General features: G+C 39.3%; 1 protein-coding gene across 1 annotated transcript in view; it reads left to right on the top strand.

Moving 5' to 3' along the window:
* TSPAN3 (tetraspanin 3) overlaps positions 1 to 10,420 on the top strand; it is a 48,001-nt gene extending 37,581 nt beyond the window's left edge. Inside the window, exons 5-7 of the mRNA XM_075897384.2 lie at positions 1,979 to 2,131; positions 2,472 to 2,555; positions 9,470 to 10,420. Of these exons, the coding sequence (XP_075753499.1) occupies positions 1,979 to 2,131; positions 2,472 to 2,555; positions 9,470 to 9,562 (330 nt within the window). The 3' untranslated portion in view covers positions 9,563 to 10,420. The remainder of the gene's footprint in view (positions 1 to 1,978; positions 2,132 to 2,471; positions 2,556 to 9,469) is intronic.
* The last annotated feature ends 5,300 nt before the right edge of the window (positions 10,421 to 15,720 follow it).

The raw sequence follows: 15,720 nt of genomic DNA on the forward strand, positions 1-15,720 counted from the left end.
GCCAGACATTTATCAGAACAAAAATTAAGCAAATCACCAAACAATATAAAACAATTCCCTGAGGCTTTTCTAAATCACAGTAATTGTCAATAACTGCCCAGGGGTTAGGAACAGTTGAATTAACACTAATATTGTTCATGAAGTTAACTATCTACACTATTTTATACAAGGGAACAGTTAAAAACTTAGTTTACAAATAGTTGTTGTTTAACACAATAACTCTTTAACCCCTGTCACTTGACAGGCAATAAGGGCAACTGAAGAATCAATCAGGATAGGGATAATGGCGGGGGACGGGTGTTATACCAGTTCTGGAGACAGCAGGAACACGAGTACCAGCCACATGCTCATAAACTGTCTCCACTCGGGTCGACCAACTCGGAGTACGCTCAGTAAGACTCGAGAGCGGGGGGCGCAAGGCGTCTGGGTGATCCGGCCAGGCGTTCACACGATGCGATTCCCCACTCAGAGGGGTTCGGCTGCCTGTTTTATTGCCAGGTCACTTGTCGCCTCATTGGTTGATCTTTGCTGCAGTGGGTGGAGCGAGCAGGGGAAGATAATTATTCTGCATGCCCTTATATGGAAAGCGCTCCGCCTCACAGACAGAGCCCCCTATACCAGCCCTTGAGGTGTAACAGGCTATGGCTCACCTGCGACGGGCAGCCATTTTTGTTGTTCTGTCTCGGACAGGTAACAGTTTACATCCTTATTCTAGAGCTTCATTTTTCAGTAGAGGTTCTGTGTATCAGCTGACCCGAAACATTTCTGTTTAATGATTACGTTTTCCAGGAAGATTTTTATAAGGGTCTTGCAAGGTCTACGGGGAGGAAACAATGTCCTGTGGGACACTTTCCTTTCTTTTAGAGAGTCCCTTAATTCTTATTTTTTCCTTTTCACTCTTTTCTATATCCTCCAATTCCATGTGCATCTTCTCTTTTTTTCAGCAGTGCCGTGTTCTGCACTGCACACTCACTGGTTTTGGTATTTAAGTCCAGTGTGCCTAGAGTCTGGCCTGTTATCCCTTCAGTAACGTCCTTCTTTAATACTGGGTATCAGATGATTTCTCATGGCTCCAAACTCTGAGATTAACTCCCAAGTGTCAATGGCTGCTTGATTTTCTTTAACCCTGGCATTTTTACCTAACGTGGCTGCCATCTGTTGACTTGGAGTCTGAAAGTCTCTCTCTATTGTGAGCCGGAAATGCTGATGCTTAGTGAGCTATTTTAAAAACATTTTTGATTTTTAAGAAACCACCATTCTCTGCAGCTGTGTGCTTTGAAGTGTGTGGATGGGCAGGGACTTTAGGGAGTTTAGTAGACTTATGAGACCTGACGAAAGCAGAATGCTTTACTATCCCATTCAGGCTCAGACTTAAGGCCATAGTTTTAGTCTGTTACAATTTTAGTGTAGTACAATGCTGCATTGATTCACATTTGGTTCACATTTTGAAGGCTTCCTTCACACCCATGAAGGCTAGAAACATACTTGTTTAAAATGGGAGATCTAAATTTTGATGCATAACTCTATGGTAAGAAGTGGACTCCACAGTTTTCTCTGTAGTCATTTGAGCACAAGAATGTCTGAAGAAAATATTAATGGAACAGGTCTTTATTAAGTTTATAAATCATCCAAAATTATATATGGGATTGAGGGCATAGAAAACTCAGTTAAACATTTAGCATCCGGGGTGGAATTTTAACAATGACTGTTGCATAGCTAGTTTTCAGAATCTTTACCATAAAACTAATTTGAAGTTGAAAATAATCACTAAACACTATTCAATCTGTAACTTCAGTCTTTGGCAAAACATTTACTGTGCTAAGTGGCACGTGACCAACTCCAATATTCAATATTTAACACAGACTTTTCTAATGCAAATGTGTGCGTGTGTTGCGTTGTAATAGTCGCTGCATATTCTTAATGATTTTCCCTTTGAGATAACTTTGATATACTCAGTGGCTTTTTCTGTTTTCTGCAGCTGCGCTGTTGCGGGATCCACAACTATTCAGACTGGGAGAACACCAAGTGGTTCAAAGAAACTAAAAATAACAGTGTGCCCCTCAGCTGCTGCAGAGCAACCAGCACCAATTGTACTGGCAGTTTGGCCCACCCAATGGACCTTTACTCTGAGGTAATCCAGGCCTGTGAATTCAGTTCGCTAGTATGTACAAAGCTGATAGTCTTTGTAAAATTTGTTCTAATGGCCAAAGCATAGATTTGGGGTATAGTTCATAAATCAGGGATCTGATCTGGAGTCTGAAAAAAATAACTGATTTTTTTTCCTGTCCTAAAAGCCGATATTTAGATCTCATTACTTCTAGAATGTAAAGCTTTTTGCACGTCTGTCCATTCTGCTTGCTATATTTGTCTGACATTTGTTTCTTTTTGTTAGTGGATATATATGCAGAGCTCCTGTGCAAAGTTATGACCAGGCTGAGCACTTTCTAAATGGTCCTCTTTGCTTGTTTCAGGGGTGTGAGGCTTTGGTTGTAAAGAAGCTACAAGAAATCATGATGTATGTTATCTGGGCAGCACTGGCATTTGCTGCCATTCAGGTGAGATTTCAAAACATTTGGCTGATAGTCCAGAGTTTCATTTTTATATGAAAAGCTATGATCCCAGGTTACTAATTCAACTGCTGGACCTTCTGAGGAAATGAAATTATGAGTTAAGAATTCTCTGTACATAAATGTAAAGAGTTGCTAGCTCAAACTTTCCAGCTGATAGTTCAGGGAGTACACTGTCATAAAGCACATCTTTATAAAAACTGCACCTATAGTCTGTTGAATTTGGTTAGTTAAATGCCTTAATGGTCAGGTACATTATGAACAACTTACAGATGCTGTGAATAAAATTTTGCAAGGTATGGCAAAATTAAAACATGTTAACTAGGTTCCACAGATAGATATTGAGATGCATATTAAAACAAAATTTAATTCTTTATGTAAATGGACCTTGGAAAAAGTATGCTGCCATGTACTCTTAAATGTGCCTGTATGTTTGGAATCCTGCTTCTCTGTTCATGTAGTTTAGGCAGTTAATGCTCTGATATTGTTAGAGGTATTAGCCAGGTGTCTGCAGATGCAGCAGTGGCATTACAGACCCCTATGAAAATACTATGCAAGCTGTTGCTACGATTTTTTTTTAAAGCAAACTAAATATTCCTCAGTGCTTAGCAGCAGAAAACTTTAATTGGTGTAAATTTCTGCCTTTAGTAAAGTCAAGCCAGCTATATAAAGCTATTAAAGTTCAGTTTATCTGTTGGACTGAAATTTTTCAAAAGGATTTTTTGCCAATATTCAGCACCCGAAAATGCCTCTAGTAATGGAACTCCATCTCCAAAATAAACTTAAGTGGCTAACTAATCTGCATATAAATGTTAGGCATTTAATATGGTTTCATTTTCTTGAGCTGTCTTATTTGAGGTATCTAAAATGCTAATTTTTGCTTTTGGATAGATCTGATTATTCCATCCCTTTTAGGTGATTTGATCTCCTGTTAGTCATACATTTTGCCTTGGTGTTTGAAAAATGTGCTTTGTCTAATACTCTTCTTGCACTATATAGTTTCTTGACATTCCTGTGGAGAGATGTTTTCTTTCCTGTGTAAACTTAATGTATATGAAGTCATAATCTTAAATTAAAGGCGCTTCTGTGTTGCTTTTAGAGTTAACCATCTTGCAGTATGAGAATGTAATGTTAGTTCAGAACTTTCATCTTTCTGTCATCAATTATTTAACTTTAAATATTAAAACCTACTTTAACTAAATCAGTGCTAGAGCACGAGCAGTTTATAACAGGGGTGAGCAGTTGGTGCTCAGATAAATGAGTGTTCAGGAATAGTTCTGTTTACTCTGGAATAGGGCTTCTGAATAGTCACCTATTGACTGGAAATGGTAACAAGTGCTGCTGGCTTTCTATATGGTAAGGTAGTTGTCTCTAAAAGGGTCAATTGGCAACTAAACAGTGAGGAAAAACTCACAGCAATGCAACTTTTGTCAAAACACGTCCAGTTTCTGTGACCAACGTCCACTCCTACAAGAGACTCTTTATTTCTTCTCCCCTCCCTTTATTGTTAGAGAGCCAGTGTGGACATTGCTGTTTGTTTTGTTGTCAGAACTGACTTCCCTCAGTATCCCACAATGCCTGACCTGGTGGCTTTGCTCAGTGTTTCGCTCTCTGCTGCTCTGTAGTCATGCACCCCTCCCCCTTTCAAACCTCTAGGAAGTATCTGAATGCACTGAAACAAAGAGCAAATCATTGGAATCCTCCTGTTTTCCTCTGCACTAGGAACAGCGCAGCAGTGAGCTCTGGCCCCACTCCTGAGGAGCCGCTCTGCTGCCTCTGACTATGTCTAGACTTTATCCCTCTTTCAAAAGAGGGATGTAAATTAGACATATTGACACTGCAAATGAGGCTGGGATTTGAATTTCCCGTGTTTCATTTGCATAATTGTCATGGCATTTTTTTGAAAAATGCTATTTTGAAAGTGAAACCGCAGTCCAGACGTGGTTCTTTTGAAAAGAAAAGGCTTTTTTGAAAGATTCTGTAAACCTCAAAAAATGAGCAAATGAAACGTGGGAAGTTCATATCCCAACTTCATTTGCAATTTTGATATGTCTAATATCCCTCTTTCGAAAGAGAGATCTAGTTTAGACATAGTCTCTGTCAGAGGCAGCAGCACAGGGTACCATGCAGAAGTTGGCCCAGAAGGGGAGCCAGTTTAAAAACCAGCACTGATACAGAGGCAACAGCACCTATCCAGGGAATGTCTGAGCTCCCAGATCCAGCACGAACCAAAACATTAGCCAGGCTGCCTGCCCATCTGGCTCCTAATACACTTTAAATGCAGAGCTGCAGCGGGGTATGTCTGAGACCTGGCACAAGCCAGGCTGCTGTCCAGTCTGCTAAAAAATGTACCTGTAAGAGAGAGGTGTGTAGTCTATAGCATTTAACCTATAAGCTTTTGCTTATCAGTTAATTGATTACACTATTACAGCCTTAACCCATGTGCATTGCTCGCCTTGTCCTTTAGGGATTTTAACAGATAACCAATTCCTTAAACAGTCTTGGTTAACCATAAAACACACAGGCGCGCACACATACGCCGCATGCTCTGCATTTAAAACTCGGACCGGCAGGCTGCCTCAGCCCCAGGTTTTAAATCTGCTCCCCTTGAGACTGGCTCCTGCCTGTTGCACCAAATAAACATGTAACCATTAGGAATTTTAACAGTTATACAATTAGTAAAATAACTGATTTTCAATATTCCTACTGTCGAGTAATAGCAGTATGAACTTACTGAGATGAGGAAAATTCAACAGAAGAACCTTGTACATAGTACAAAAGTGTTAAATCAACTTGTGTGTAACTTTGGCCATCAACTCGAGAGGGAGAAGCGGGGGGGGGGGAGAGAGAACAACCGAAGTAGTTTCCAGAGAGAGGCATCCAAAATACACTTGAACCTCTTTAATATAGCATCCCTGTGAAACGGGCTATTCCAGATTAAAGATTTTGCTGGGCCAGGGAGGGCATTTAAGGAGGATGGAGCACATTTTGCCCTAGGGGGCACACAAGGCTCCATGCCCCCCACATTTTCCCCCAAGTGGGAAGAGGGGGAGCAACAGCATGCAGAGATACTTCCTCCTCCCTACCACAGGTGTTCCCATATTAGGGATACCCAGAATAGTGAGGTTTAAGTGTAATTGGAAGCAAGGACTGATGGTCAAAATAGGATTGTTCTATTCATGCAACTCTGCGTGTCATAGAAGTTCTCTTCTAGTATCTTTTTTGCCTCCTTCCATAGTTGGTCATGTCCTTTTGTTAACCTGCACGTGGTTTGCTACAAATGAATTTAAGCTTCTTGTCACTTCTCCTTGAGAGCTTTTGGCGTCTTAACTGCAGTTTCTATGTTTTGTCAAAAGCTTCAGTATACCCTGATTAACTCAAATGAGTAGTCCTGTCACACACAAATATACAGAATCTTATATTTATGCCACTGTACAAAAGGCTGCAGAGAACTGCTGGAGTGTCTTGATATTCTAGTTTCAGTTCTGTTTATTGATGCTTCTTAGTATTCCTTTTCTCTGATTGGTGCCAGGCACAGAGTTCAGTGTTTACTAACCATAGTTGCTTTTTCTTGCCTGGGTTTAAAGGAAAAAAAATAAAGGGAGACTGCTACCTTAAGAAACACTAGGTGAAATGTTTATGAAGCTGTGTCCTAAAAGTGGCACTTATTTTGGAATCTGAAATAGAAGAGTTCTTCCCCTCTCCCAACCCATAACAGCATTATTAAAAATCCCACCCCTTCAGCATGGGGCTATAACCCTTGCTACTCTTTCATTTATGGCCATGTGTGCCCATTGGTCTCTCCATTGGCTTACCAGCTGTGAGCAAGCATGCTCATTGAATAGTCTCTGCATTACATGGCTGTAATCTAGCTATCAGCAGAGGGTCCAGGTTGTCTGCAGCAATGACTATGTAAACATTTTGCCAAAAAAAGAAAAGAAAAACATCAGTGAAGGTTTTCTGCCCAGGCCAAGATACTGACGCAAGTTATTTTGAAATGTTTCATTTCTATGTGAAAACAAACCCTGCAACACCCATTAAGAAAATATATTGGATCTTAAACATATAGTCCTGGTGTGTTCAGTAAACAGTTTCTATTATTTCTGCTTAGTTCTGACTGCAGTAGGAACTTTTTAGGTAATTAGATGTTGTAATGCATTTTAATAGGTTTTGTTGTTGCCGCAAGGTTTCTGTATTAAATAAGCTATTTATCTTAATGTAGTTCTCGATATTCAAACTCTGCTTTCCTTTCAGCCTGGTCCTAGTTGACCTAACTTTGTATCTTTTATTAACTAAAACCTCCAGTAGCCCATTGTAAAGCCATAGCATGCAGTGTTGCCATGATTCTGTGTGCAATACATAAAAGTGTAATTTCAGTATGTCCTTTGTGCATATGGCACAGCAAGATGATATAAAAATTAATTGAAACATGAGAGAGAATGTAATCTTCAATAAATAGGCTCTGACCTATAAATGTGAATTGGAGCAGCAGTGATCTTCCCCATTCAGTAACATTTTTGATCAAGGCTTTAAGAATGCACAAAGACCTCATTCTGTCGTGTTTGTAATATACAGGAAGACTAATGCTTCTGGCAGCTCTGCTTACAGCAACTCTGCATTGTCACTGTAACCTACAAATTTAACTTGTTTGACTGAGGCAATGAAGGATTACTGAACAATGTTTGTTGTAAAAAATAGCCCTTCTTCCTAAGAGCTGGCAATTTCCTGATACTGATCCAATGCAGAACATTTTAATAGCAGAAACTAGACCCACAAGAGTTTAGTGGAGTCAATAAGACACTTCCATTGATTTCAGGTTTTCTAGAGCCTCTTTCTCTTAAATTTAGTTTGTCAGTCTTCAATTTAGTGAGTTTGTGCTATGACAACAGTTACTGTTTCTCATCGGTTGAAGCCTGCCCCACCTCAAATTTCAGAAGTTACACATTTACACAAATGCATGATTTTTAACATCGCTAATCAATATTTTGGTGACTATTACAATTTTTTACATTAACCAACATTGTCTTCATACATAGGTAGTACTAATACATCCGTGGTCTTTATTTTAGGAAAAAATAAAACTCTGAAACATGGAAATCTTACCTTTGAACCAAAAATTTCAACAGCATGTTTTCCTTTCAGAGTCTGACACCTGAGAGCTGATGCAGTTGAAAGGCCATCAAACTATTCTATGACATAATTGGCCATTAAATGTATACAGAATGTCCGACATTAGTTCAGATCTGAGTTGACCCAACAATACATAATTTGACTGTTTTCACCTGCTCATAAGCTAGGATTACAATGATTTCACATAAAACTAAACTCTATGAAATTCCTAACCTGACATTAGTATTTTGATTATATGGTTAGTGAAATGGGTTGGCTTTTTTTTAATGACAACTCAGTAAGGAATATTTATGGTGGTGGTGAAATTGCCGATGATTGAAAACTAATGCACCTACACTGTTCAGAACAGTGATAGTTTAACTAAATTTAATCCTGGCTGAGAACTGTAACACAAATTTTGGCACTGATTTAAGCTAACATCACTTAATGTTATTGAGTTTCAATGTGTAAGTGTATATTTATGGACAAAAACAGAACATTTGATACATAACTTTAATAGTTTCATATAGCTATCCAGCCATTACCCAGTACTTTGTTTCCTTGGTCAATAAATAATGCAGATCTGAGAAGTGTGACTTTCTTTATTCAATTCAATGGTGTGTTTAACTCTGAAACCCAATGACAATGTACCTCAGCACAAATCAAGAAGCTTCAAAATGTCTTGGTCTGCCTGCAGTCCTATTTTCTATTAAACTTGAAGCATGGACAAATTTCAGCTTGACTTGACTGAATTGCAATGTATTGTACCATTTACTTTCAGTCCAAGGAAAGGAACCAACTAAAGTTCTAAAAATGTCACCCTGTGGGCATATATCAAGTTATGTAAAAGGGCTGTTGTTTGTCTGGCCTCTTTGGGAATTACATCTGTTCAGACTTATTCCTTTATTCAGCCTTATCAACAAATCTAAACAATAACTTCATAAGGCATCGTGAAAGAGAAAGCCAGACGTTGTAGACTTGGTTGCAAAGCAGTTCCAGCCTTCTCACTGATGTCTTCCTCGAGCATTGAACTTGTTGTAAAATACTTTGTTACAGCCCTGAGTGCATTATTTTCACATTAACATCCCATGTATATTTATATACTAATTAGCTGAACCCCTTGGTTTCTGGCAAGATGCCAGAGTAGCCATTGGAGTAACAGTGCAACCTTTGCAGCAACTAATGGGATTTTAAAAGGTGACAACTGCAACTATGGGCACTTTTTCCAAATTTGGCCGCATTAACAAAGGACAGGTTTCCAGCTATAGTGTCTTTTTTTACAGACCTGTTAAATTGTCATAACTTTAAGTGCTTTTGTTTAACTGCTTTTGTTCATTCTGGATTATAGTAACTATATATTAAATAGCATGGTTCTAATTTCCTCTTTGAAATGTTATACTTGTGGCACACAGATATTTCTTCTATGGCAATTAAATATTAAATCACCTTGATTTCCATCTTTTATATCAACTAATTCAAAGTTTCCACCTTCTTAAATTAGTCTTGTTTTGCCTCTGTTTCCCTAATAGATGCAGAATACAGCAGGTGATTTGACCAAGGAATAGCCTAATGAAAGATGCTCCTATAAGACTTTTTTTTTTTTTGAAGGATCCGCTTGGAGCTTAATTTTATGTAGTAGATGAATAGCTGGTAAACTTTTCAAGTCCTCTTATTTTGCCTCTTGTCACACTTCAGGCTTTATCTATAGTAATTTGAAACTTCCTTTGATATCTAGAAACTAAATCTCTGGCAAGAATATCCTGTGTGCTCAGTTTTGTTTTTTCTTTCCATAGCTGCTGGGCATGCTGTGTGCCTGTGTAGTGCTGTGTAGAAGGAGCCGGGATCCCGCTTACGAGCTTCTTATCACTGGCGGAACCTATGCATAGAAGATAATGCAAACCTGAGCTTGAATCTCTTATTTCCTTGGAAGGTGAATGGGCCTGGTCTACTGCAGTAGTTTTCCTGCCTGTGTAGACTTAGCTAAAACACACCCTGCACAGATGAGGACAGCTGTAACGTACACTGGTGATGGGCAAAGCAACTTGGCTTTCCACATACCCATATACTTACCTGTGACTTGCTATTTAGCCAGCTGTTCATGTATCTAAATATGTTTTAGTCTAATAGCAAACTTTCTAATTTCAGAACCATTTGCAGATCAAGATTAATTTGGTTGACATGAAAGTTAAAGGAAGTGTGCCTAATTTGGTAAATTACCTCTAAGCATTAACTAACTGATTCTTGCATATGTATATGGAATCCTTTTAAATCTTCACTATGTGGAATGTTTTTGGCCAAAGTTGTACAAAGGAAGTCAACTGTATTTAATTTGTGATGGCTAATATAGTCTTACCTCTCACCAGTGTCAGGTTTTTTTTAAAAAAAAACATAGGTAAAGACAGTACACTCTAAAGATAAGTTGTATGAAATGACTACTAACCAAAATAATTTTAGAATCACAAGTGTGCATCTTTGATCTTAAATTCAGAGATCCAATCTTTCAAACTTTAGTGTTTTAAAATAAAGCTGGCTTTTCAGGAGCAAAATGGTATGCACTACTGTTCTATAATGAATTTTCATTTTTTCTATGAAGAGCTGTTTTATGTGTTGAGTAAACTGTTATATTGTAGATCCTAAGTTGGTTTGGAAATAATGTAGCCATGTAAGGTAGCAAAATGGTATGTGAAAGTGATCTCAACTGTAAATAGTAAATCTGATTAAATCTCTGTATATCCTCCCTCAAACATGCCTACTTGTATTTCATTTCTTGTAAAGATTTCAGCATATCCAGCCTCTGTTGCTACACCTCTCTAATGGGAAAACATCGAATTTATTGACAGATCTGCATTTCCTTATGTCAAATTCACCATTCTCTGGATAAATGATAGTCCCATTTAAGGACTATGCCTGCTTGAACTTGATTCAGCAAAGATCTAGTACTTGAAACAGGTTGGTGGTTAAGTTATTGCTCCCTTTGGAGATACTTAAAAGTATCTCTTTGTGTGAAATTGCAATCAGATCTGGATAGTGCACATGAGTTGCATTTTCAAATCCAATTTAAGCACTTTAGAGCCTAATCCCAAAGTCAATTTGCAACTTAAATTTTTGAAAATGTTACTCCTTTTCTGTCTTGAGAAAGTGCTTCCCACATATACCTTGCTGTGCCCATAGTCTTGGTTCCCCTTTCCCTCACAAGGTGGTGCTACAAAGGCCCTGCAACACTTCTGAAACAGGCAGCACTCTAGTGCATTGTTTTCCAAACTTGGGTCCCAGGGCTGCCGGTGTAAGCTGCTGGCAGGTCTGCACCTCTTTGTTCACTTAGTGTGTCAGTAGCCACTGAGCCTTGCAGCTCCCATTAGCTGGGGTTCATGGTTACCCCTGCAGCTCCCCTTGGCTGCAAATGGTGAACTGGAGACAATGGGAGCTGCAAGGCTCCCTGGCTACTGGCACGCTAAGTAAACAAAGTGGCGCAGGCCTGCCAGCAGCTTACTTACAAGTTTGACAAACAGTGCTCTAGTGACACCTGTTGTATTAACTACTGGAGGAAGATGGAAAAGACTTAATAGCATAAGGGAAAATGTCAGACTGAGGAAATCAGGAAGGCTGGTGTGAGGGAGTCAAAATTGAGTGTAAATTAAAACAGCGGTTTTAAAGATTTTTTTCGGGAAGATACCAAAAGGCTCTTGGACACAAGGAGAACACGAGCTGCAGCAATGAGGAAAATACAGGACGCCCATTTTACAGATCTGAAAATACTTTAGGAAATAAAGGTTATGAGCAAGCTCCATTGTCGCTGCACATGTTCACATGTGGTGGTGCTAAGTTTGATGGGACAAACAGGACTGATTAGTCCAAGATATTAACATGATATTAATAATGGAGCAGGTAATTAAGGAAATCATATGCAAACACTTGGAAGGTAATAAAGTGATAGGGAATAGCTAGCATAGGTTTGTGAAGAACAAGTCATGCCAATCTAATCTGATAGCTTTCTTTGATAGGATAACGAGCCTTGTGGATAAGGGAGAAGCAGTGGATGTCATATACCTAGACTTTAGTAAGGCATTTGATACGGTCTCGCATGATATTCTTATTGATAAACTAGGCAAATATAACTTAGATAGGGCCACGATAAGGTGGGTGCATAATTGGCTGGATAACCGTAGTCAGAGAGTTGTTGGTAACGGTGCTAAATTCTGCTGGAAAGGGATAACAAGTGGAGTCCCGCAAGGGTCTGTTTTGGGACCCGTACTGTTCAATATCTTCATCAATGATGTAGATATTGGGATAGAGAGTAGGCTTATTAAGTTTGCAGATGATACCAAACTGGGTGGGGTTGCAACTTCTTTGGAGGATAGGGACGTAATTCAAAATGACCATAGCAAGTTAGAGAAATGGTCAGAGGTAAACAGGATGAGGTTTAATAAAGAGAAATCCACTTAGGAAGGGACAATCAGTTCCATACATACAAGATGGGAAGCGACTGTCTAGGAAGGAGCATGGCAGAAAAGGATCTAGGGGTCATAGTGGACCACAAGTTGAATATGAGTCAACAGTGTGATGCTGTTGCAAAAAAAGCAAATATGATTCTAGGTTGTATCAACAGGTGTGTTTGTAAGCAAAACTCGTGAAGTCATTCTGCCGCTCTACTCTGCACGAGTTAGGCCTCAGCTGGAGTACTGTGTCCAGTTCTGGGCGCCACATTTCAAGAAAGAAGTGGAGAAATTGGAAAGGGTACAGAGAAAAGCGACAAGAATGATTAAAGGTTTAGAGAACATGACCTACAAAGCCCAGTTCATGAAGCCTGGCTTGTTTAGTTTGGAAAAAAGAAGATTAAGGGGGGACATGATAGCCATTTTCAAATATCTAAAAGGGTGTCACAAGGAGGAAGGAGAAAATTTGTTCTTCTTGATTTCTGAGGACAGGACAAGGAGTAATGGGCTTAAAGTGCAGCAGGGGAGGTTTAGATTGGACATTAGGAAAAAATTCCTAACTGTCAGGGTGGTCAAATATTGGAATAAATTGCCAAGGGATGTGGTGGAATCTCCCTCTCTGGAGATATTTAAGAACAGGTTAGATAGACATCTGTCAGGGATGGTGTAGACGGAGCTTGGTCCTGCCTTGAGGGCGGGGGGCTGGACTCGATGACCTCTCGAGGTCCCTTCCAGTCCTATGATTCTATGACCATGTTGCTGTACCATACAACATGTATTCAACATGACTCAGGGTCCTGACTACAGAGACTATGGCCTGCTACTCCCTACAAGCACACATGTTCATGCAAAAGCTTGGAAATTTATTGTTTAGGACACAGAGAATTAGAAACTAAAAGTGTATTGAAATTTGAGTGGGTTATGCAAGACAAACTTACAATCTTTCACTCACTCTTCAACAATGGAACTTGCAATTATGGCAGGTGTGTTGGACGTTGTTAAAACAGTATCTTCTCCCAGAAGCTAGCATGGGTTATTGGGGAGGTACAAAACCACCATCAATAGTGAGACTAAGACATTGGAGCAAAACGATTTAGGACAGGCACACTTCAAAAGTGGTATATATTAAGTGTTGAGTAACCAGTATTCTTGTTCTCTTTAGGTATGTACTTTGGGCATGTGGATGGACTTTATCATAAAATGCCCTGCACAAATCATGAAAATACTCATTTTACAAGCATTAAGTCTTAACTGGTTACATATGAATCATTTCCTGCCCTCCAACTTTGTTGTAATTCTAGCTAGAAGTAAATATCTCCTTGAGTAGATGGCTCTGTTCTCTGCTTTAAATCCACCTGTAGTACCAACTGCTCCCTCGCTGCATTGGACCTGCCCATAACATCTGCACAGAAGTGACTGCCAGCTTTTGATATCTGAAGATGGATTTCCCACTCTAGAGACAGCAGGAGTGCAAAAACAGCCCTACAAATTTTTGGACTGTTCATTTTCACAACTGGACAATAAACAATTAGTTGCTCAGTGATCTCTAGGTTCTGAATTTTCCATTTTCCAAAGTGTCATAAATCTGGTAGACTGAAAGCCACATGCCTTTAATATCCAGAACCTGATTAGTTCTATCTACTTCTCATTGTATGTGAGAGCCCTACTGAAAGCCATGGGCCAAGTCTGTTTATACACCAGAGATCAATGTTCTGGCATTCTATTTAGTGGGTCTAGATAAGACCTGCAAAATTGAATGCTGAGGGTGCCTCCAGTTGGTGCTGGTACTCTTTGCAGTTGCAAGGAGTAAGGGAAGCTGATGGGACTGTTTGCTTCCATCAGTCTCCCACTATGAAGACAGTGCCAGGTATACCTTAAGCCAACCTTCCAAGTCTAGTGTTGACTGGCCTTAGATTTAACTTAAATATTTTAATTTAAATAAATAAACCTGTCTTGCCTAGAGTTGGGGGAAGGTAGAGGAAATGTGAGTAATTTAGGATATTCAGTATTTTTGATGCCCTACAAAAAGCATTTTAACTTTAAGATGCATCAAAATAATGGAAGGCAGCATGATCTTTAAGTTAGAGGACAAAAGCAAATACCTAGAATGGGGAAGAAAATATCAACGTAACATTCTAACAGGATCTTCCCTTACTCCTTGCAACTGCAAAGAGTACCAGCACCAACTGGAAGCACCCTCAGTATTCAATTTTGCAGGTCTTATCTAGACCCACTAAATAGAATGCCAGGACATTGATCTCTGTGTTTTGGAGTTTGTGAACACCATTTGCATTATAACTATCTTTATTCCCCTTGACAATCTACATTTAATGGCAGTCAAAATATCTCTTGGACTGTCTTTCCTGTACAATTTTACATCAAGTGTGTTGCTTTGGCTCTGGGTTCATGGCTGCAATTAAAGCATTTTATAGTAAACCAGCTAAAAGAGTGCAAATTGTAGTTTTGCTTCTAGGTCTACCTGATAGGGGATTCACCTTGGCCAGATATATAAGGGGGAATTACAACTTATTTTGTCTGTGATTTTGTTTGTCATTTTTCAGAAAATACTAATTTCCCAGTAGTGAATCAAACAGTTATAACATATCACTGGCAGTATTCTGGTCTACAAGATTGGCCAGACAGAAACAAGGGTGTAATCATTGAAAATTATATGCCTACATCTAAGGAGAAATGAAATGGAACACTGACCTTCTCCATGGAAGATAGTTATAGTTGCTGTAACATTAACAATACTGTGTATGAAAATGTGCTTTATAGCTGGAATTTCCCTGTCATTTTGGAGTGATGGGGTTGGTTGTGGTGTTTTGTTTTGGTGGCTTTTTTTCTCTTATGTTAAAAAGGAAACAAGTTTTTTTTAAGCTGAAGTATGTAACTTTCTAATCTGGATCCACTGTTATCTAGGTGAAGCTGTACAGATTTACCAGCCTTGTGGCCATATTCCCACATGTTCTGGGTCCAGTCTGTCTGGTGTTAGAATTCTGTTCTGTTTTCTTTTGAGTATGTGTTCTTCTAAGCAAAATCACAGGGCTGGGAAAACAGACTTCTGTTATGTGGGTGGAAAAAGATATGCAGTGGCTCTAAAGTTCTGGCTGTTAGGAAGCTGCTGAGATTAGTGACTGTTTTAGGTTCTTCCTGCATGTAACTTGAGTGCGATTTATCTATTAACTCTTCTTTCTCCCCACCCCCGTGCTTTGATTTACATCCTGACTACAATGTTTTCTGTACTAGGACCTTCCCTACTGCTGAATGAAGTACTAGAAAGAATGGGGGAAAGTTTAGTGTGGGCCTGTGTGCTTCGTGATTGTCTAGTTTCCTGTTTGTTAAAAAGCTAGCAATGTATTTTACTTTTTTCCCATCTCCACTGGGTCTGTCACTGAACTAGCAGGGCTATTGTAAGTCAGCATTGGAGTATATTGGCTGCACACATTTACAAAGATTTGGCTCTTCCACATTAGGACTGTGAAGTAGGTGCCCTTTTGCTGACTCAGCCTTGACCGTGCTGTTGTTGCTTTTTCCTCTCCATTCTCTCCTAGCTTACAGATGTGGCTGTTTTCAGCCATAGCATAAACCTTTGTTCCTATAGGCTGTGG

The sequence above is a fragment of the Pelodiscus sinensis genome, chromosome 14 (genome assembly GCF_052426305.1).
Source record: "Pelodiscus sinensis isolate ZL-2025 chromosome 14, ASM5242630v1, whole genome shotgun sequence".
Lineage (NCBI taxonomy): Eukaryota > Metazoa > Chordata > Testudines > Trionychidae > Pelodiscus > Pelodiscus sinensis.